At 40.9% G+C, this 21,281-nt stretch overlaps 1 protein-coding gene across 2 annotated transcripts; it reads left to right on the forward strand.

The window, feature by feature from the left end:
• The first annotated feature begins 557 nt into the window (after positions 1-557).
• Rnf14 (ring finger protein 14) lies at positions 558-21,062 on the forward strand. Of its 2 annotated transcripts, XM_051201132.1 has the most exons (8): positions 559-750; positions 1,198-1,359; positions 2,377-2,528; positions 9,553-10,083; positions 11,358-11,586; positions 15,872-16,044; positions 17,107-17,237; positions 19,742-21,062. In XM_051201132.1, the coding sequence occupies exons 2-8, from the start codon at positions 1,206-1,208 to the stop codon at positions 19,797-19,799; spliced, it is 1,428 nt and encodes a 475-aa protein (XP_051057089.1). In that variant the 5' UTR covers positions 559-750; positions 1,198-1,205; the 3' UTR covers positions 19,800-21,062. The 2 variants fall into 2 exon arrangements, with proteins under 2 accessions (XP_051057090.1, XP_051057089.1); XM_051201133.1 differs by lacking the exons at positions 15,872-16,044; positions 17,107-17,237; positions 19,742-21,062 and adding an exon at positions 14,658-14,813 and having other exon boundaries at positions 558-750.
• Positions 21,063-21,281: the final 219 nt, after the last annotated feature.

Raw genomic sequence — 21,281 nt, forward strand, 5'->3', positions numbered from 1 at the left:
TGTAATCATAAGCTAATTATGATACTAACCTATTTGGGACTCTCTTCTGAGACTATGGTTTTTAAAGTTAGTTTTGTGTAACATCTTTGCAAGATGCTCCATAACCTGTCCATGGACTTCATCACTCTTACACTGAGCTGTAGCCCCAGTCCTGGAAAGCTGGCTCTACATACTTAGAGTAAATCTTACAAGCTCGTGTGTGTGTTCCTCCCTAGAGCCACCTGCATGATTAATTTGTGAGCAGGTGAGAATAAAAGCCAGAGAGGTGGGAAATGAAGGAGCAGAAGGCATAGAGGAGGGAAGGAGAAAACAACAAACAAATTTAAGGTGATGTTTGTTGGGTGTGGCGTCCCATCATCTCAAATAACCACCTCAGTTACAGGGCTGAGGGCAGTCTGATAAGGTATCTGCCATTACTGGGGAACATACAGTTGCCTTTTAACCATGTGACTTAATCTTTGCTCAGAGAATAATACTGCCTGTGGATTGAGGTTGCTGTGTTAGTGTTTGACTTAAGTGGTGATAGTTCTGATGGGGAATTTGAATCTGGAGAGTATCCTCACACGTCCTTCCTGTTTCTCTTTTGCAGATGGCAGAATTTCCATAGTACCTCTGAGTCCCACATCTTGGTGTGGGACTTCAGTCTCAGCTCCACTGGCTAGAAAAATAAATGGGATTTGCACAAATTACAGCCGAACTGAAATCCTGACTGCAGTGTTAATATCCTTTTCTTCTAGTTGTTACTAACAGGTACTAAGGGACCTAAAATGGAACATGTCTCTGTTTCACACAGGGCTAAACTTAAGCAGAGTGTAACAAGTGCTGAGGAAAAGCAATATTTTTTTTTTTGAAAATGGAATTGTTTCAGATAGGGGATGTTTAGAAAAAAATGGAAAGAAAATGAAGTCATTTAAACAGGTGTTCAGATTTTGTAGCAGCATCTTTTAGACTGTGCAGAACACACTCTCGGTTTACCAGCCTCCATTTCAGTAACTGTGATGGAGCAGCTACCGCAAAGTAGTAGTTGTTTTTCTGGATTAGTTGTTAGAAGCACCCCTAAGTGAAGAAGACTTAGTACCGAGTGTTAAGTGTTGAGCAGAAAAGAGAGGATTGATAAGTCCTTTGCAGTTGTTTGTAAGGAACTTTTATGCGCCGTGCATCTCCTAACTGATTTGAATGATGGTCTTCAATCCTCAGGAAAGTCAATGTCGTCAGAAGATCTAGAAGCCCAGGAGGATGAACTTTTGGCCCTGGCGAGTATTTATGATGCAGATGAGTTCAGAAAAGCAGAGTCCGTCCAAGGTGGAGAAACAAGGATCTATCTGGATCTGCCGCAGAATTTCAAGATATTTGTGAGCGGTTAGTTAAGAATATCTTAACAGATTTTTCTAAATAAAAATTATACTTGATTTCTCACAATATTTTAGTTGTCACTTGTGAATATAGCCATAAGGGATTATTGGTAACTATTGGTGGCATAGATGTAATACATGTTTGTTTTAAAAGAAAATGTGGGGTGGGATGCAAAACAGTTTTCGATTAGATCTTGCCTTTTTGACCACTGAATTGAGAGATCCTGCATATTTCATGCTGCCTAGTCTTCAAATCAGTAGTTGATCAGCAGTCATTGATAATTAGAGGCAAAGAAAAGTTAATAACGAGCAGCTGTGAAGATGCTTGGAGCACCATAGAGTGCCACAAGGTTGATTCTTCATGGTTTCTACAATCAGAGTAACTGCCATGGACAGGTAGGGTATATGCTGTTACTCTGCCACCTTTTGTTGGAGAAAAACAAAACTTTTTTGATATATTTGCAGAGAACTTGATGCACATTTTCTCACAATGTTTCTCCTAGAACCTGTGATCACTTAGATGACCCTGTGACTGTGAGAGTGTTGTGTGCCGTGTTATGTCCTCAAGCCTGATAATACTTTGTTGGCATATACTTCCCCAACCAATTCATGACTAGTTGGCATATGCTGGTCTTAGTAAGTCATGGTTGTTTTATAGAAATAAGTGTTTTTTTTTTCCCTCTAGATTGTGTCTTTAATTGTCTACCATAAACCAACAATGAAACAAAACATTGTGCATTACTTTGTCTTTAGTGTTAGGAATTGTACTAGGAAGTGTTTACAAGAGTGAGTTGTGTGACTTCATACATAACATGGCACCTAAGTAGATTTTTCAAGGGCTTGTAAGGTGTTATGTTTTGTTTTTGAAGGTAAGACTAGGGAATTAACATTTAAGGCATAGAGGGTGCTCTGGGGGAGGGTTTTTATCCCCTCTACTGAAGCATTAGGGCTGAGCACTGCTCAGTAGTTTTGGACACTCCAGTGTTGATCAACTGATCCTTTCTGATTTTTGTTTTTGGTTCAGGCAATTCAAATGAGTGTCTCCAGAATAGTGGCTTTGAATACACCATTTGCTTTCTGCCACCACTTGTGCTGAACTTTGAACTGCCACCAGATTATCCATCCTCCTCCCCACCTTCATTCACACTTAGTGGCAAATGGCTGTCACCAACTCAGGTAGACCCAAAACTTAATTTCTCCTATCCATTTTTAGAAACTTACAAAATCATCTTTAACCGAAGACTACCTTGGTGATCTTTAACTCAGTGCATAAAGAACAAACGGCTTTGATTTTATAAAATTTCCCCCTAGTGTTCATGAATCCTAATGCTAATGAATTGAAAATGCTTGATGTTTTTAGAAAGAATGGCAGGGCTGGAATATGGCTCACTGGTAGAGTTCTTTCCTCACATGTTCAAGACCCTGGATTCTTACCTCAGTAATGGAAAAAGAAAGAAATGGCAGTAAACAAACTTAATTAGTCCTTATGAATTTCAACAGCAATGTTTTTTAATCAAGTGTATTGTTTCTTTTCCTAGAGACAAGGTCGTCTGCATTTTCCTTAGATGCTGATATTATATTCTCAGTTTCTTATTCATTCCTTAAAAAAAAGATTTAATTGTAATTACAACAGAAAATTTAGCTAAATAGCTATAATAAGCTATTTATTTCCTGAATAAATGTAATAAATGCTTCTCCACAAAAATCTTGTATTAATAATGGTAATTGTCACTTAGTATCACTTAGCTCTGTGCACACAAATAAAAATCTGTATAGTTCTTGTAGATAACTTTCTAAGGCTTGAGACCTTATATTGAAAGCCTTCCTTCTCTGTGTGTTATTTATGCTTGCCTAATAACCTCAATAGCTTTTACTAACAGGTAATAATTGTATATATTTATGATGGGGCACATTGTTATTATTTCGACTTAATATTGTATACAGCATGTATTACTCAAACCAGGGTAATTAGTATGTCTGTCTCTATATCAATTATGTCTGTAGCCTTCAAGCGCCTCTCTTCAGTGTCAGTGTTTGATTAAGACATAAATGTGACTTGAAGCTAGTACAGTGTTCTGAAATGTGATGGATCAATAGCTACTTTTCTAGAAGTTATGAAGACTGATAAGCTGATATTAAGACAAAAGCTGTTAGTTGTTGACCTCAAGGAAATGGTTCGTTAGTTTTTCCCTTTAGTCACATAGTTTTGATATGTTTATATTTGGAGATAGAGTTTTGCTTCATAGCCAAGGCTGGGCTAAATCTCATTAATCTTCCTCCTTCAGCCTCCTGAGAGCTTGTGATTATATGCGCACAACAGCCTACTTGGTTTTATCATATAGGATTTGTTCCCCCATCTAATCTTTTGCATAATGGTACCTTTATAAGAATTAAGATTACAACTTAAAAAGAAAGTTCACTTTTAAAGGGGATAATGCTTGTAGGATAGGAAAGATAATATGTGCCAGAAGCAGCAGGTGTGAGGCCACTCATTATTTGTTGAGGCTACCATTAATGATGTTTAGATCACTGATGTTGGCAAGTTCTTTAGGTTTTAGAGCCTCATAGAGTTGTGTAGAGTTACTCATTCTCTGCATACCGCCATGTGCTTGTACACACATGCACAAAAAGGGACAAGATAAATTGGATGCATGATGTACTTTCAGAGTCAGAGTCTAGTGTCTACTTAATGCTAGCTTTGGGAGCACTATAGGGAGGGTTCATTACTTCTTGTCTCTAGATAAAATTATAGTAGAATTCTTTATCAAAGAAATCACACAGAGAATTGATGTTTTAATTGATTGTGTTTCTTAGTTCAATCTTTGTTGCTATACCCTGACTCATAGCATTGTGAATTCCACCTGCTTGTCATGAAATTGACACATGGACCTGTCACTCAGGATTGGGGTGGGTAGATAGAATCAGAGTGGGTCTAATTCTGTAGTATTCTTCTATACTCGCTCTCTTTCTCCTCCTCTTCCTACTTCACGTTTATATGCATGCCTTTTCTGACATGGAACTGGGGAGGGAGGGAGGGAGGGAGGGAAGGAAGGAAGGAAGGAAGGAAGAGAATGTGTTTTTATCAGACCCCACTTACATGGCATGCAGAGCTTCCCATTTAAATAGTTACCCACTTGGGGCTGGAGAGGTGGCTCAGTGGTTAAGAACACTGTTGCTCTTGCAGAGTACCCCAGTTCAAGTCACAGCATCCACATGGCAGCTCACAGCCATCTGCTCCAGCTTCAGGGAATCTGATGCCTTCTGACCTTAGTGGGCACTAGGACACATATATGTGCAAGCAAAGCACTCATGCATGTAAAAACAAATAAAAAATAAAACCCCCAAAATAAATATTTGTTATATTTTAGCGGGTTTCTCAAAAACCATGGTTCATAATATAAGCTCCAAGCAAATCTGAAAAAGCTTTAGTTATTAGTAAGTATTTAGGTAAGTGCTGTGCAGAACTGACAGAAACACCACACAGCAAGGAACAGAAATTGGTTTTTTTTTTTTCCACCGTGATTTTCAAAATTTACTTGCCCTCTGGAAAGCTTGTTTTTGCAGGTAGCAAAAAGAAAAGCAGCTTATAATTCCTGAGCTCCAGTTACAAATATTTTACATTCTAATGGGAAATTGTCTTATACTTGACTTTCTAATGAAACACATCACTTTTAAGTGGAAAGGTCAAAATGGTTTAACTTTGATGGCTTAGTTTAGAACTGAGAGCTTTCTTTGTGGCAACCGAAGATGTGGAGGGCCTGTAATGAATGCTCAGGGCCAGTGTCAGTCTATTTCCCTCTACTATTCAGATTTGACGTAGATCCAGATTTCTTAGAGCTTGTCAGTTGGGGATCTGCTAAGTGCTAGAGTGTTTCTTTTTCTTCTTTCTTCCTTTCCTTTCCTTTTTTTTTTTTTTGGTTTCTCAAGACAGGGTTTCTCTGTATTGCTTTGGAATCTGTCTGTCCTGGAACTAGCTCTGTAGACCAGGCTCTCCTGGAACTCACAGAGATCCATCTGCCTCTGCCTCCTGAGTGCTGAGATCAAAGGCATGAACCACCAATGCTTAGCACTAAAGTGTTTCTTGCCAAGCATAGAACCCTCCATCCAATCCCTTGACTGAAAGAAAAAAAAGTTTATTGCAAATGTAGAAAAAAAGAACTTGGGTTTAATTATACAAATGACTATATCAGCTGACTTGGCTCTTTGATAGGACTGAAAGTTAGAATTAACTTTAAAACTTTGAATGGTATTTTCATTTTAACAATTTTAAAGAATTTTTGAGACAGGGTCTCCTATAGTTGAGGTTGGTCTTTAACTCAATGTATAGTTGAGGATGACCTTGAACTTGTGATCTTCCTGCTTTGCCTCACAAGTGCTGGGCTTATAGTTGTGCACTTAGTAAATTGTATGTTTATGGAGTTGTATGATGTTTTGATACATGTGTAATATTTAAGATTGGACAACCAATGTTTTTACAATTATGATGACTATGTTCATCCAACATTTTATTATTTATAGCAAAACACTCAAAATTCTTTCTTCAGCCTTTTCCCCACTTCTAGCATTTTAAAATATACAGTGGCTGTGCTTAGTGTTTTTAGTCAGGGATTCATATAGTCTAGATTGTCCTCAAACTCTGTGTGGCTGAGGCTGGCCTTAAACTCACAGTTGCACTATTTCTACCTCTTAAGTGTTTGGATTCCAAGCCTGTGCTATCACAATGTTCCCAATATCTCCCTACTATATGCACATGGGACTTCTTGGTCCTGTAATTGTGACTGAGTAATCACTGGTCATACTCCTCCATCTCTACCATGTGCACATGAGACTTCTTGGTCCCATAACTGTGACTTAATAATCAAAGGTCAGGTCTCCTCCATCCCTACTATGTGCACATGGGACTTCTTGGTCCCATAACTGTGACTTAGTAAGCACTGGTTACTTTTCCTCCATCCCTCACTTCCATGTCCCACCTCTGCTCTCAAATTCTATAAAATGAACTGTTTGGTGTTTACTTTTGTTTTTTATTTATTTAAAAAAATTATGTGTATAAGTGTTTTGCCTGAATGTATGTCTGTGTACCACATGTATGCAGAACTCACAGAGGCCATAAGAGAACATTAGGGTCACCTGGAATTGGAGTTTACAGATGGTTGTGAGCCACCATGTGGGTTTTGTGAACTGAACCTGGGTCTTCTGGAAGGTAGCCAGCCATAGCCATGCTCACCACTATTCCACTAACACAAACCTGGGTCTTCTGGAAGAGTAGCCAGTGCTCTTAACTCTCTCTAGCCCTCCTCCCCATAAAAGAGAGAGAGGAGAGAGAAAATGACAAGATTTCATGTAGTTCAAGCTGACCTCAGTCTCTGCTTAAAGGTAAGTCCTACTTTGCCTAGCTGAGGTTAACTTTTTTTTTTTTCAAGACAGGGTTTCTAAACTGTGTAGCCCTAACTGTCCTTGAGTCCTTGAACTCACTCTGTAGACCAAATTGGCCTCAAATTCAGAGATCCACCTGCCTCTGTCTCCCAAGTGCTGGGGTTAAAGACATGTGCCACCACTGGCCAACTAACTTTTTTATATTGTAATCTGAACAAAAACCACTCAGTGCTTGTGTTTCTGAGCCTGGCTTATTTAACATAGTAATTCCCAATTTCATCCATGCTATTGCAAAAATAAATAAATAAATAAATAAATAAGAGGATTTTATTTTCTCTCTCTCTCTCTCTCTCTCTCTCTCTCTCTTTTTTTTTTTTTTTTTTTTTGTATTTTGAGACAGGGTTTTTCTCTATTGCTTTGGAGCCTGTCTTGGAACTCGCTCTGTAGACCAGGCTGGCCTTGAACTCAATAGAGATCTATCTGCCGCTGCCTCCTGAGTGATGGGATTACAGGCGTGAGCCACCAATGCCCGGCTTTTTATTCTCTTTTATAGATGGACAGACAGTATTTCACTGTTATCTACCCAGCTGTTGATGGATGTTTAAGTCATTTCCTTCCTTGGCAACATGAATCACTCTGCAATACCAGAACATAATGTAATGTTCTGTAGATATATACCAGGTATTGCTGGATCATGTTGTAGTTCTGGTTTTGATTCTTTTGAGGGACCTTTGTACTATTCCCACAGTGGCTGTATAACTTACATTCCCATCAACAGTATGCCAAGAGTTAGTTCTAGTTCCCTTTCTTGGCACCTTTGCCAGCACTTGTCTTTGATGATAGCCATTTGTACCAGAGTAAGGCGATACCTTCCTGTGTCTGGGTTTTACATCAGCCTGATTGGTGACGAGACGCTAAGCATTTTTGCATGAACTTTGCCTGGCACTTGCATGTCTTCTGTCTGCTAGGTCTTTCCCTTGTGTGTGCATTGAGAGCGGTACTGGGGATTAAGCCTTGTCCATGCTATGTATGCATTCTGCCATTGAGCAATACCCCAGACCCTCATCTTCCCACTTACATATCAGATTGTTTGAACCAGCAGTAGCCTTTGAACATACCTCTTGAGGAAGCTGAGGCAGGAACATCAAAAGTTCAAGGCCTGAACCTATAAAATGGCTGAGTGGGCAGGGCCACTTGCCACCAAGCCTGATGATCTGTGTTTGATCCCTAGACCCCATGAGGTGGAAGGAGAGAAGTGACCCCTACAAGTTGTCCTCAGACTTCCACATTTAGGCATGGCATGTGCATGTCCATACCTACACATAACTACATATAAAATAAATGCATATTTTTTGTTATCAAGACAGAGTTTCTCTGTGTAGCCCTGGCTGTCCTGAAACCTTGCTTTGCAGTTCAGAATCATTTTGAACTGTCAGAGATCTGCATGCCTCTGCTTCCTGAATGCTAAAATTAAAGGTGTGCACCACCTTTATATACATATTTTTGGGTATATACACACACACAGACACACACACAGACACACACACACACACACACACATATGTATATGGCAAACCTGAGCAACTTAGCAAGATCCTGTCTCAGAATAAAATTAGGAAGAAGACTGAGAACTCCAGTTCATGATGAGCATCTGCCCTGAATTCCCCCTGAGTACTGCCAAAAGGAAAAAAAGAATCAGATTATTTTGGGGATTTGGGCTTTTTGAAGTTTGTCATATGTGCTAAGCATTAGCCCTTGTCAGGTGCTGTATGCACTGACTTCTCCCACCTGGTAGGCTGTCCCTACACTCAGTTGTCCCTCTCCTCTGCAGATGCTGTTCCTTTAGATAAAAAGCCTCATGGGTTTTGAGGTGGTTTTGTAACTGATGTGTGTGTTGAGGGTTTAGTTTGGCTCTTTTGAGTGTGAATATTCAATTTTCCCAGCACCATGTGTTGAAGATGCTGCCCTTTCTTGGATGTTTTTGTTTTATTTTGTTTTTGTGGACTAGGTAGGCAAGCACTCTACTATTCAGCTGTGTCCCCAGCTATGAATGATATTTTATTTTCATTTACTTTTTGTTTCAGCCCATTTACTATTTCATATATGCTTTACAAATTTCTGTTGGACAGATTTGTTATAGGAAGTACAGTTAATCCAAAAAAGGAACAGAAAGGGTGTGGGAAATGAGCACACTGCTAATCATGGAATTTTACTACCCAGAAACAAGTACTGAGATTTTGCAGGGCTTTGAATGGCTCTATACACTATCCTTTTTCTAATTACAATTCTAGATCACCTACAAGGGCTCCCAAAGAGAAACAGTTTCTTTTGTTTGTTTGTTTTGTTTGTTTTTTGAGATGGGGTTTCTCTGTGTATAGCCCTGGCTGAACTGGAACTTGCCCTGTAGACCATGCTGTCCTCAGACTCACAGAGATCCACCTGCCTTTGCCTCCTGAGTAGGGGGATTAAAGGCGTACACCACCACTACTGAAGAGAAATAGTTCCTTTCTAACACATGAGATAGAGTGATGCTAAAGTCCTGTTTCAATAGCTTAAGTAGCAATCTGGGTCTGTATCCTACAGTATTTTGTATTTCTGTTTTTGTGCTACTTCTAGATTCTGACTTTGTTTTATTTATGCTGGCCACTGTTGCTAAATAGTTGAAGAAATGATTTGGTGAGAATGTTGGTACTACTTTGGTGGTAAGAAAAAGTAGTGTCAGCAAGTTATACTAACATAAGTTTCAAAGAGCCTACAGAAGATCAGGAATTGGTAGATCATCATCATCTTCCCAAACTCAGCATCCTTGTTTGCTTTCTCCTAGCTCTCTGCTCTCTGCAAGCACCTAGACAACCTGTGGGAAGAACACCGAGGCAGTGTGGTGCTGTTTGCCTGGATGCAGTTTCTTAAGGAGGAAACCCTCACCTACCTGAATATTGTCTCTCCTTTTGAGCTCAAGATGGGGTCTCAGAAAAAAGTTCAGAGAAGGACAACAGCTCAGGCCTCTTCCAGCACAGAACTAGGTTTTGGAGGAGCTGCTGGATCTGATGTAGACCAAGAAGAAATTGTGGACGAGAGAGCGGTGCAGGATGTAGAATCATTGTCAAGTCTGATCCAAGAAATCTTGGACTTCAATCAAGCTCAGCAGATGAAAAGCTTCAACAGTAAATTGTTCCTGTGCAATATATGTTTCTGTGAGAAGCTGGGTAGTGAGTGCATGTACTTCTTGGAGTGTAGACATGTGTACTGCAAAGCCTGTCTGAAGGACTACTTTGAAATCCAGATCAAAGATGGCCAAGTGAAATGCCTCAACTGTCCAGAACCAAAGTGCTCTTCAGTGGCTACTCCTGGTCAGGTAACATCACTCTGTTGATGTCACAGTCCTTTTCACAAAGGAAAACCTCTTGGGAACTTTTCTTTTGAGACAGGACTCAAACGCATAATCCTTCTGCCTCAACTTCCCTAACACTGGGATTGTAGGTATATGTCACTACACTTGCCACAGGAATTCTAATTAATTAAAATTAATGTGTTTATTTTGCAGTGTTGAGGATCAGTCCCAGCCCTCACACCTACTAGGCAAGTGGTCCCACTAAGCCACACTCCCACCCTCACAAACTTTCTTGATAGTATTCATGGTGTAGCCTAAGTCCTTGGGTGTAGTTCACAAGTTGTTTCATAGTATATATTAAGAATGCTATAAAATGGGTATAGTACCCAGCCACCTATAATCCCAGTACTCCAGAGGTAGAGGCAGGAGAATCAGTGTTCAATATCATCCTGGACTGTAGCAAGTTCAAGGCTTATTTGGGCTGCATGAGATCTATCTCAAAAATCAAAACCAGGGTCAGTGAAATGGGTCATTAGGTAAAGGAACCTGCCACAAAGCCTGTTGAGAGAACCAGCTTCCTTAGATTGTCTTTTAATCTGTATAAATGTATGTGGGCAAATGCATGTATACACATGTACAGGCAGATTTCTGTTCTGTCTTTAATTGTTTAATTCTATTTTACATGCATTGGTGTTTGCTTGCATGTATGTCTATATGAGAATGTCAGATCCCCTAGAATTGAACTTACAGACAGGTGTAATCTGCTATGTGGGTGCTGGAATTTGAATCCAAGTCCTTAGGAAGTACAGCCTCTTAACTACCGAGCTATCTGTCTAGCCCTTGTTTTGTTTTTTTGAGACAGGACTTCTCTCTATAACCTTGGCTGTCCTGGAACTCTCTCTGTACACCAGGTTGGCCTTGAACTCCGAGGCCTGCCTCTGCCTCCCGAGTGTTGGAACCGAAAGCAGGCGCCACCATGCCCAACTTTAGTTTTGACCACTGTGTGGATCCATGCAACCATAACCTCAGTCGGGTTGTAGACTGTTAGAGCAAGACATGAAAAGCTGAGGCAGGTAGATTGCTGAAAATTCAAAGTTAATGGACTACATGCCCCATGTCCCACCCCTTGCTCAAAAAATGAAAAGGGCATAAATTATTGCCAAATCTGCTTTGATGCTGAAACAAGAATAGAGGTTTGAATTTTGCACCTATCTTTTTATATCAGCAACCTAAGATTCTTCTCAGGGTCAGAACTAGTTTGGAAGTGGCCAATCTGTGGTGCTTTTATTTCCTCTCAGGTCAAAGAGCTGGTGGAAGCAGACTTATTTGCTCGCTATGACCGCCTCCTTCTCCAGTCTACCTTGGATCTAATGGCTGATGTGGTGTACTGTCCCCGCCCATGCTGCCAGCTCCCTGTGATGCAGGAGCCTGGTGGTACTATGGCTATCTGCTCCAGCTGCAATTTTGCCTTCTGTACCCTGTGCAGACTGACCTATCACGGGGTCTCTCCATGTAAGGTAACTGCAGGTATGTTGTGACTATGAGCCCAACCCCCATCCAGTAGCCCTCCCTCACAGAGGCCTGTGACTTCCATTCATACATTTAGAGCCCTCACACTGATAGTGTTTGTATTTGTCTCAGTCATAGAGTTACTAAAGTAGAGTTGCATGCCAATTATAACTGGCTTTTGCTCCAGTTTTTCCTGAGCCTGATGGCAGATGTGCATACTGAACCATCTTCCTGAATGCTTTTCTCAGTTAGCATCTTTGCTCTAAGGGCAGAGGAATGACCAGGGACTTTTAAAATCCTTTCATGGAACTTCAGTCTACTGGGGACAACAACGTACAGAGAGTAAGCTGTGGCAAGTGCTAAGGAGGAAAAACAAAGTAAGAACACGTTAAGAAGTGTTCTGAGAGAAGAAGATTTAAGAGTCTCTTTAGGACACTGGGGCAGCTTCACTGGAAGCAAGCAGAACCATGCAGATAGGGAAGGCTTCCTAGGAAAAGGACTAGCGTGTGGAATCTGCCATGCATGTGGAGTAACACAGTCCTGGATGGCAAATGCAGGCATCCAAACTGCTACTCTTGACTCTGGCACAGATGTATGCTTGGTCCTCAGATGCTTTCTCCCTGAGCCACCTGTGCTGGAGTGAATGTAGGAGGTGAAACGTGCTTGCCAGTTTTGATGCAGGTAGGGTCTGGGAATCAGGCCCTTTTTGTCAATTTCATTGGCCATTGGGGTCCCAGGTTTTCTCAGATTAATGAAGAAGATGAAAATACTGCAAAGGTGTTTGAAAATGGAGAGAACTAATGAAAGTGCCATGCAAAATTGTTACGTTGTTGTTGAGTCTGTGACAAAGTAGATACAGAAATTGAAAGTCAGGACTAAAAACTTAGCAGCAATTTCAGAATGACTCAAATCTAATACAAAATTTAAGTTCATAGTTGTTAATCTTTCTAGAAATTCCTTCTGTTGTATTTTGCAAAAGTATTGATTCCTGACAGGAGGACTTATCTTTCATCCTGGATAATGTGACAAACTGTGGGCTAATTTGCATGAGGTGCAGAGTGGTGACTGCTAATGCTACTTGGTCACTGCGTGGTAATGTCAGCAGACTGCCTTTATTTACAAGGAAATGTCTTAGGGGAGAGTGAGCCAGCAGTTCCACTTAGTTCAGGGCAGTCGTGTAGCTGAAGTTTGTGTGGTTTGTACTTCAGATTGTTCTGAAATACAGTGTTAGTCTTCTCTACTCCTGTTGGTGAGAGAAGGGCAATGTTTCATGAATTTGGAGAGGTTCAAGTAAGCTTGGGGTTTCAGCAGAATTAGTAATCTGTCTGAGTATGTGTGTATGTATGCATATCCATGAAATAGTTATTTTGAGAATATTAAGCAATAAATGTCGTCCTTAAGATATTGAAGAACATAAAAATGCTTTGAATTATTAGAGATGAAAAAGATGTCTGTTACATCCAAATACAGTGGTATTGCCACAGGAATGCACAATACAGGTTGAATTTACAGGTTGAAAAGAGAAAAAACATACATAGTCTGCCTCAGAAGGTGTCTTGCTTAAAAGGAATAGACTGTGGTGACATTGTTTATGATCTAATAAAGCCACTGGAGATCAGAATGCAAAGCTATAGAAGCTGGGCAGTGGTACATACCTTTACTCCTCAGGAGACAGAGGCAGATGGATCTCTGTGAGTCCAAGACCACCCAGGGCCACACAAAAGTGAATTAGTCTAAAAGAGTAATAGAGCTCACGCCTTTAATACCAGCACTAGAGAGGTGTATAAGGAAGAAGCAATCTCATGGGAGATTGGGTTTCCAGTCACAGGGAAGGCAGGATCTCCATTTCATCCTTGGTAGAGATAAGAGTTACTAGCTGGCTGCTTTGCTTCTTTGACCTTCAGCTTGAACCCCAATGTCTGTCTGTTGGTGTTTATTCATGCTACATCAGACCTCTAAGTAATATGAGGAAAACATACTAATATAATAAGAGCAGAGCCAGGGAGGTAGCTCAGTGGTGAGAATGCTTGCTATGTAAACATGAGAACCTGAGATTGAGTCCCCAGCACTCATGTAAAATTCTGGGTGTGACCACACATGCCTGAAACTCCATCTTTTCGTGGCAAGGATAGTTGGATCCTGGGAGCTTACTGACCAGCTAGCCCAGCCTAAGTGGGCAAGCTTCTAGTTCAGTGTCTTAATAGAGTAAGGTAGAGAGTAAGAGGAGGAAGTAGATGTCCTCCTTTAGCTTTCATATTCATGCACACAGGTACACACATCTGTACACACACTACACACGTATCTCCCAAATAAAAATTAACTAAATAACTAGAACTTTTATGAGAGGTTTTCAATTGTATTGAAAAATTAAGGGGATACAATTGGGAACAAAAGCTTTGTCTGCAGCTGGAACCTTTGCACATGGATGCTTAATCCATTTAAGTGGTAAAGCAGCAATATAAGCCAGTTGAAGAATATTAGGGGAAAAGGCGAAAATAACTTCTTAAAAATTTATTTTTATTGGTTTGTGTGAGTATATACATGTAAGTGCAGTGCCTATGGAGGCCACAAGAGGGCATTAGATTCTCCCCCCCCCACCCCTCCCCCGGAGCTTGTGTGTCCGGTTGTTTGAGCCTCATGATGATGTTGGTGTGCTAGAAACAAACCCAGGTGCTCTGGAAGAGCAGCAAATGTTCTTACCTGCTGAGCCTTCTTTCCAGCCTCAAGGAAGAACTGCTTCAAAAGTCACACTAATTGTGTGGCGGTGGGATGCAAACTCTGTAGCAGTCAGAAGACAATTTGTGGAAGTTGGTTCTTCCACTGTGTGGATCTGACTCTTGACCTATGGGCATCAGGCTTGGCAGCCAGCTTCTTTACCCCCTGAGCCATCTCAACTACCTCAGGAACAGCTTTTCAGCATCTGCAACAAAGTGAATGTTAGTCACTATTTTTGTATGCCAGATTGTTTACGATGATTGATATTTTACACAGTGTAGAATCAGTGTCTACAACTTACAGATTTTGGTATGGTATGGTATTGGGGATTAACCTCAGGGTCTTGGCAAACACTCTGCCACTGAACTCCACAGGCTCTTTGTTCTTTTCGACAAGCCAGTTCTCATTGAATGTTGCCAGCTACATAAACATGCCAGTATTGAGAAACCAAAGTCAGGGGGAAACCCTGCCCCCTTAGCAAGTCTGACTCTCCTAGTGGGTGGATCCTGCCTGCCTCTGTTTGCATACATGTAAGTATACTGTTTTTGGATGCTATGAATTCTAATTGTTCTTAGTAGTAAAAACGCAGAGACAGATATTAGGGTTAAAGCTGAAGATCAGAGAAGCAAAGTGGCCAGCTACTTGAAAGTTCTCACCTCTACCAGTGCTCAGACTGAGGGCGATCCTGTCCTCAGACTGCATCTCCAGACTGCATCTGTCTCCACTAAACCTCAGACTGCACTGAGCTCCTGTTTCGTCCTGACTTATACTCCTCTCTAGTGCTGGGATTAAAGGTGTGGGATCCCAAGTGCTGAGATCACCTTTGTTAAGCTCTGTTTCTCTTTTAGACAGATTCAATCTTGTGTAGTCCAAGGTGGCCTGGAATGAACAGAGAGCCATCTGCCTGTCTCCCGAGTGCTGGTATTAAAGGTGTATTCCACCGTCTGGACTCTATGGCTAACTAGTGTGGCTAGCTTTGTACTCTGATCTTCAGGCAAGCTTTATTTGTTAGATCATAAAATATCACCACACTATGAGTATTTGGATTGAATACTAGCCACACCAATTAAGTCTTTTTGTATTTTGTTTTGTTTTGGTTTTTTCCGATATATTGAAAGCTTTTTTTGATTCTAAGATCTAAACTATAGGAGATTGTTCACATTTTCACATACAATATATTTATGGTTTTTATTGACATTAGTTATACACAATAATGGGTTTGTTATGAAATTTTTATGCATGTATATGTTTTGGTCATAGTCACTCCACTGTTCCCCCATCTCCTCCTTATTTTTTTATATTTAAATATTTTGAGTGTTTTTTGTTGTTGTTATTGTTGGGGATTTTTGGTTTTCTTTTAGACTTTTGTTTCTCAAGACAGACAGGGTCTCACTATGTACTTCTGGTGTGCCTGGAAAACTGTATGCAGACCAGGCTAGCCTTTCAAGTTCCCTCAATGAGATCTGCCTGTCTCTGCCTCCCAAGTGCTAGAGATAAAGCTGTGCACTACTGTGAACATTATGGACATTTTGAGTATTTTTGGTCAATATTGCAAGTAACAGAGTTAATTTTCTATTGTATTTTCCAGAAAAATTAATAGACCTAAGAAATGAATACTTACAAGCAGATGAAGCTACTAAAAGGTTCTTGGAACAGAGATATGGCAAGAGGGTGATTCAGAAGGCCTTGGAGGAGATGGAAAGTAAAGACTGGCTGGAAAAGAACTCCAAGAGCTGCCCCTGCTGCGGAACTCCCATACAGGTGACTGCAGTAGGACAGACTTAGAGCACAGTTACCTCAGAAGCCTACTGGTTAACTGTAATTGTTATGTTATGGAAAAAACACATTTGGGCATCTACCCAGCTTTCTCACTTGGAAAATAAAATTTCACTAGTAAATATTGTTACTGACTTTTAAGTGCATGTAGGCTTCTCTATTCAAAGTGCTTTTTATAGGAAGACAATTTATCTCACATTGTGTCCACCTCAAAATTGAGTAGATGTTGCTCCATTCCACTTTCTTTTGCTAATAACAATACCAAGGCTGGGTAAGTTATAAAGCTTATTTTGGATTTTGTCCTGGTTCTGTCCTGAGACAGTGCAGAGCATCACCTAGTGAGAAGTAGTGTGTCTCCACTGGTAGTGCCCTCTTGTAGAAAGCCACCAGTATCCAGTGATTGAGAGCCAGCCAGATGACCTCATCTTATCCTTCTCCCAAGAGCCCTGCTGCTAAATACAATGTTCAGGCTAAGTTCCCACTTTTTTTTTTTTCCTCTCTTTTTGGTTTTTCAAGACAGGGTTTCTCTGTGTAGCTTTGGAGCCTATCTTGGAACTCGCTGCCCTCGAATTCACAGAGACCTGCTTGCCTCTGCCTTCTGAGCGCTGGGATTAAAAGTGTGTGCCACCAATGCCCGGCTAAATTCCCAATTTTTTTCCTTTCTTTTTCATTTTTTTTTTTAAGAAGACAGGGCTTCTTATGTAGCCTTGGCTGTTCTAGAACTAGCTGTAGACCAGGCTGGTCTCAAACTCACAGAGATCCTCCTGCCTCTGCCTCCTGGGTGCTAGGAGTAAAGGTGTGCGCCACCACCGCCCAGCCTTGTGTCTATATTTATGAGAAGAGATTGTGCTAAGCATCTAGTTGCAGGACCACCTGCTCAGTATTTCTGCATTTTACTTTGAGTGCAAATGTATAAGTGGTTGTCAGTGAGATTGTTGCCTGTGTACCAGTCCTCCCTGAGAAGGACAAAGGACTGGGGAGTGTGGTATGTTGCTTTTGCATCCTCTTCTGCCTTTACCACCTTGCTGTCATGTCTCCTCCCACCAGAAGTTAGACGGCTGTAACAAGATGACCTGTACCGGCTGTATGCAGTACTTCTGCTGGATCTGCATGGGTTCTCTGTCCAGAGCAAACCCTTACAAACACTTCACTGACCCCGATTCTCCATGCTTTAACAGGTTTGTATACATAGGGTTCCCTAGATTAGTGTTTAAAAAGTCAAGAGGGGAGAAGAGGGGAAGGGAGAGGAGGGAGGAGACTCTTCGCATAAACAGGGTCGAAATGGTTTCAAATCTTTCAAAGTTGAAGCAAAAAGTACAGGTATTTGCAGGATGCCTGATTTGTTACATGTGTGCTGGAATCCAAATTCTGGTCCTCACAGTTGTATAGCAAGCATTCTCAACTGTCTTTCTAGCCCATCTGCAATATGTTTTGATACCATTTTGCAGGTTAGCTTATTTTCTAAAGTAGCTAAACTTGGAGAACTCTTCCTACATGTGATTTTTAAACCTTCTTGAAATGGGTTTATAATCAGAGTATACCTCTTGAAAAACATTTTTTATTGTTTATTTTTTTGTTTTGTTTTGTTTTGTTTTTTTTGAGACAGGGTTTCTCTATAGCTTTGGAGACTGTCCTGGAACTCACTCTGTAGACCAGGCTGTCCTCAAAGTCACAGATCCATCTGTCTCTGCCTCCCAAATACTAGGATTAAAAATGTCTGCCACCACCACCTGGCTACTTTTTATTCTTACCTTAAATTAAAATGCTTAGCCAGGCAGTGGTGGTGTATGCCTTTGATCCAAGTACTTATGAGGCAGAGGCAGGCAAATCTCTTGAGTTTGAGATTAGCCTGGTCTACAGAGTTCCAACACAGCCAGAGCTACACAGAGAAACCCTGTCTCAGAGGGTAAAAAAACATACTTAAGGGTGTTTTGCCTACATGTATGTCTGAATACCACATGTGCAGGTACCTGCAGAAGCTGGAAGAGCATGTTGGACTCCTTGGGACTGGAGTTACAGATGGTTGTCACACCACCATGTGGGTGCTAGGAATTGAACCCAGGTCCTCTGGAAGAGCAGCCATGATTTTAACTACTGAGCCACCTACTCCACATTTTAAAAGACAGCATATGTGATATAGCCTGGCCTATATTGACTTGTTTAAAAATTTTAAATTATTTTTGTGTGTGTGGTGTAGGTGTATTTGTGTCATGGTGCACATGTAAAATTAGGACAAGTTTTAGCAGTTGTTACCTTCTTTCTACCACATTCCACCATGGGTCCTGGGGCTATAACTCAGGCAAGCATTTCAATCTTGTGGACTGTATTGGTAGCCCTGGCTTTGAATTCTCAATCCTGGTGGTTTTTTAATTTTTTTTTTTTTTTTTTTTTGTGTGTGTGTGTGTGTGTGTGTGTGTGTTTGGGGTGGGGTGGGTTGGGGATGAGGTGGTTGGTTTTTCAAGACAAGGTTTCTCTGAGTGTAGCTCTACCTTGTTCTGGAATTCCCTCTGTAGATCAGGTTGGCCTTGAACTCAGAGATCCACCTGCATCTGCCTCCTGAGTGTTGGGATTATAGTAATGGTTGTTTGGTTTCTTTGTTTTTAGTTTTTCAAGGTTTCTCTGTATAGTCCTGGCTGTGCTTTGTAGACTAGGCTGGCATGGAACTCACAGAGATCCTCCCTGTCTGCCTCCCGAGTGCTGGGATTAAGGGCTTGTGCCACCACCCCAAAATAGTAACAGTTTTGACAATGATATTTCATGTGATGATGCATATGGTACTCTAGTGGGAGAACCATGGTCAGACTGCCTCTGTTAGTGTGCTGTCATTTAATGCATGCAGAGAGATATATTTTCCCTTTTGTATTAGAAAAGAATCGAAGGTGATTCTTTGACACAGTGTGGATTATTGTTCAGCAGTTCACCAAAGTTATCAGTGTTCTTCTCCATTGGTTTCTGTAGAGACCCTACACTCATTAGGGTTATAAAAGTCAAAGAGAAACTGAAGGACCTAGTCCTGCTGTGAACTGTTGCAAGCTAGTGTTGGAAATGGCACCAGCTTTTGAGAGGGAAAGAAACCAAAGGGCCTCTACACAGCATGCCACCAACGGAGGAGCAAGGATGTAACCAGAAAGCATGGAAAGATTAGCATGTGGCTGGCTTGTTTACTGAAAGAGTTCAGTTTCTTCCAAACTGCATGACTCTCCACTCTTGACTTATTTCACAGACCATATACATTACCAGTTTGATGATGCCCATTCCCCATATTTTATAAAGTAAAGTGAGGGATGGGGTACAGTTTAGTGGTACTTTCCTGGCATGCACTGCTGGTTTATTTTAACTTTTTGTTTGTTTGTTTGTTTGTTTGTTTTTTAATGGAGATCTTTCTACACATTCATGGCTGGCCTGGAACTCACTAAGTATACCAGGCTGGTGTCGAACTCACACATTTCCCTGCCTCTGCCTCCCAAATGCTGGGATTAAAGACAAGCACCACCATGCCTAGCTGACCAATACTGTTCTTACAAACATCTTGAAGCTTGTTTGTAAAGACTTAGATTTCAGCCCTCCTTAAAGAAATGGCTAAAGAAGAAAATGTATGCAGAGGTGTTATCAGATGGGTAGAGTGTTTTTGAAAGAGGGAAAGAGATTAGCATAAGTATGTACCTTTGTTTTATGCTTTCAGACTCTTCCATGCTGTGGATGTTAATGGAGATGTTTGGGAAGATGAAATTGAAGACTAGTTCATTCCTTCTGCTTGCCATATAGAAATGGAGTGGTTTGCCCTAATCTTCCGTCAAGTACACAAAGAAACCTTGCAAGATGTTTAGGGTACCATATATTCACACTTCCTATGTAGAAGGAAGAACAGGGTTTATATTTTTCTTTGGTACTACTGATTAAGGCACATAGATTTTTTTTCCATGTAACATAATTCTGACAAAATTATATGCCAAAGGTTCAGAAATGAAAACTATAGGAGATTAAATATTATAATATGCCCAAACTGTGGATATATAAAGTAAATATTTATTTTCTTCCCCAAGCTTTAGGTTAGGGAAAGGGTCAAGAGTTGAACTTTCAGACTATGTCCAAGAAGCCTGACACTGTTGGAGCCCTCTCAGTACTATCCCTTGCAGTTGGGGACGGTCACAGCCCCATTGACACTGTACCGAGAGCCTGGTCCATTTGCTGTATACTGCAATCTCTTTCTTCAGTTCCTTTGGAGAGAGCCTTCTACTCTGTAACTGACCAGCTGTTCCAGTCATTCTGATCTACCACTTTTCAGAATAGAAATTTACAATACATTTAAAAATACTGTTAGTACCACAAGCTCTGTGGGTCACTTGGTGTTTATGAATGGTATATTGAATCCACTAGTGTAGAGCCAACTGTGGGCTTGAGTGATTCTGATTCAGAGCTCCCCCTCCTGCTCGCTTGGGCAGAAGACTCAGACTCAGAGTTGTCTCTGCCACATTTTGTTCTCCACTTTCTCCTCTGCTCCCCTGCCTTCTGTTGGCAAGGGCAGTTTTAATCTTGATTTCAGCAGTGTGTTATTTCCTCTGCTGGAATAGGAAAGAGCCCAGTTTTTTCCTCAGATGAATACTCTCTGAACCTCTGTACAGACAGCACCACGGTTCTGGCCCCAACCTTCTGAACACGCAGGTCCTCTAATCACTGATAGGAATCGGGCTTCCTATGCTCCCCCTTAGACACCAGTGTTTGGGGTGATACTTACAGCTTGATAGTTGGATTTTATTTCTGGGTTTTACTGGCTTTTTGGAAAACTGTCTTCCTCATGATTCGGTAAGTGGCTTGGTAGCCACTTGGTTTGGTGATATTTTGAAAATGACAGTCATTTACCTTCATCTTGTGAACACGTGTTTTCTACTTTGACACTGAAAATTAAGGAATTGCTTAACTGTCAGCACAGACTGATTCTGGATTGTCAGTGAGGATGCTTAATCTTAAATAAAAATAGTTTAAAATTCATCCTACAATTGAAATAGAGATGCCCTGTTGCTTCTGTCACCAAAACACTGATCGAATTTAAAGCTAATTAATGTTTCTGTTTGTCCTGTTGGTGTGTGTGTGTGTGTGTGTGTGTGTGTGTGTGTGTGTGTGTGTGTGTTGATTTTGTTCTGAGATTGATCCAAGACCTCAAGCATGCTGAGCCTGAGGCCTGCCATTAAGTGGCCCCCCCACCCCCATACACACACACAAAC

The sequence above is a fragment of the Phodopus roborovskii genome, unplaced genomic scaffold (assembly GCF_943737965.1).
Source record: "Phodopus roborovskii unplaced genomic scaffold, PHOROB, whole genome shotgun sequence".
In the NCBI taxonomy this organism is placed as follows: domain Eukaryota; kingdom Metazoa; phylum Chordata; class Mammalia; order Rodentia; family Cricetidae; genus Phodopus; species Phodopus roborovskii.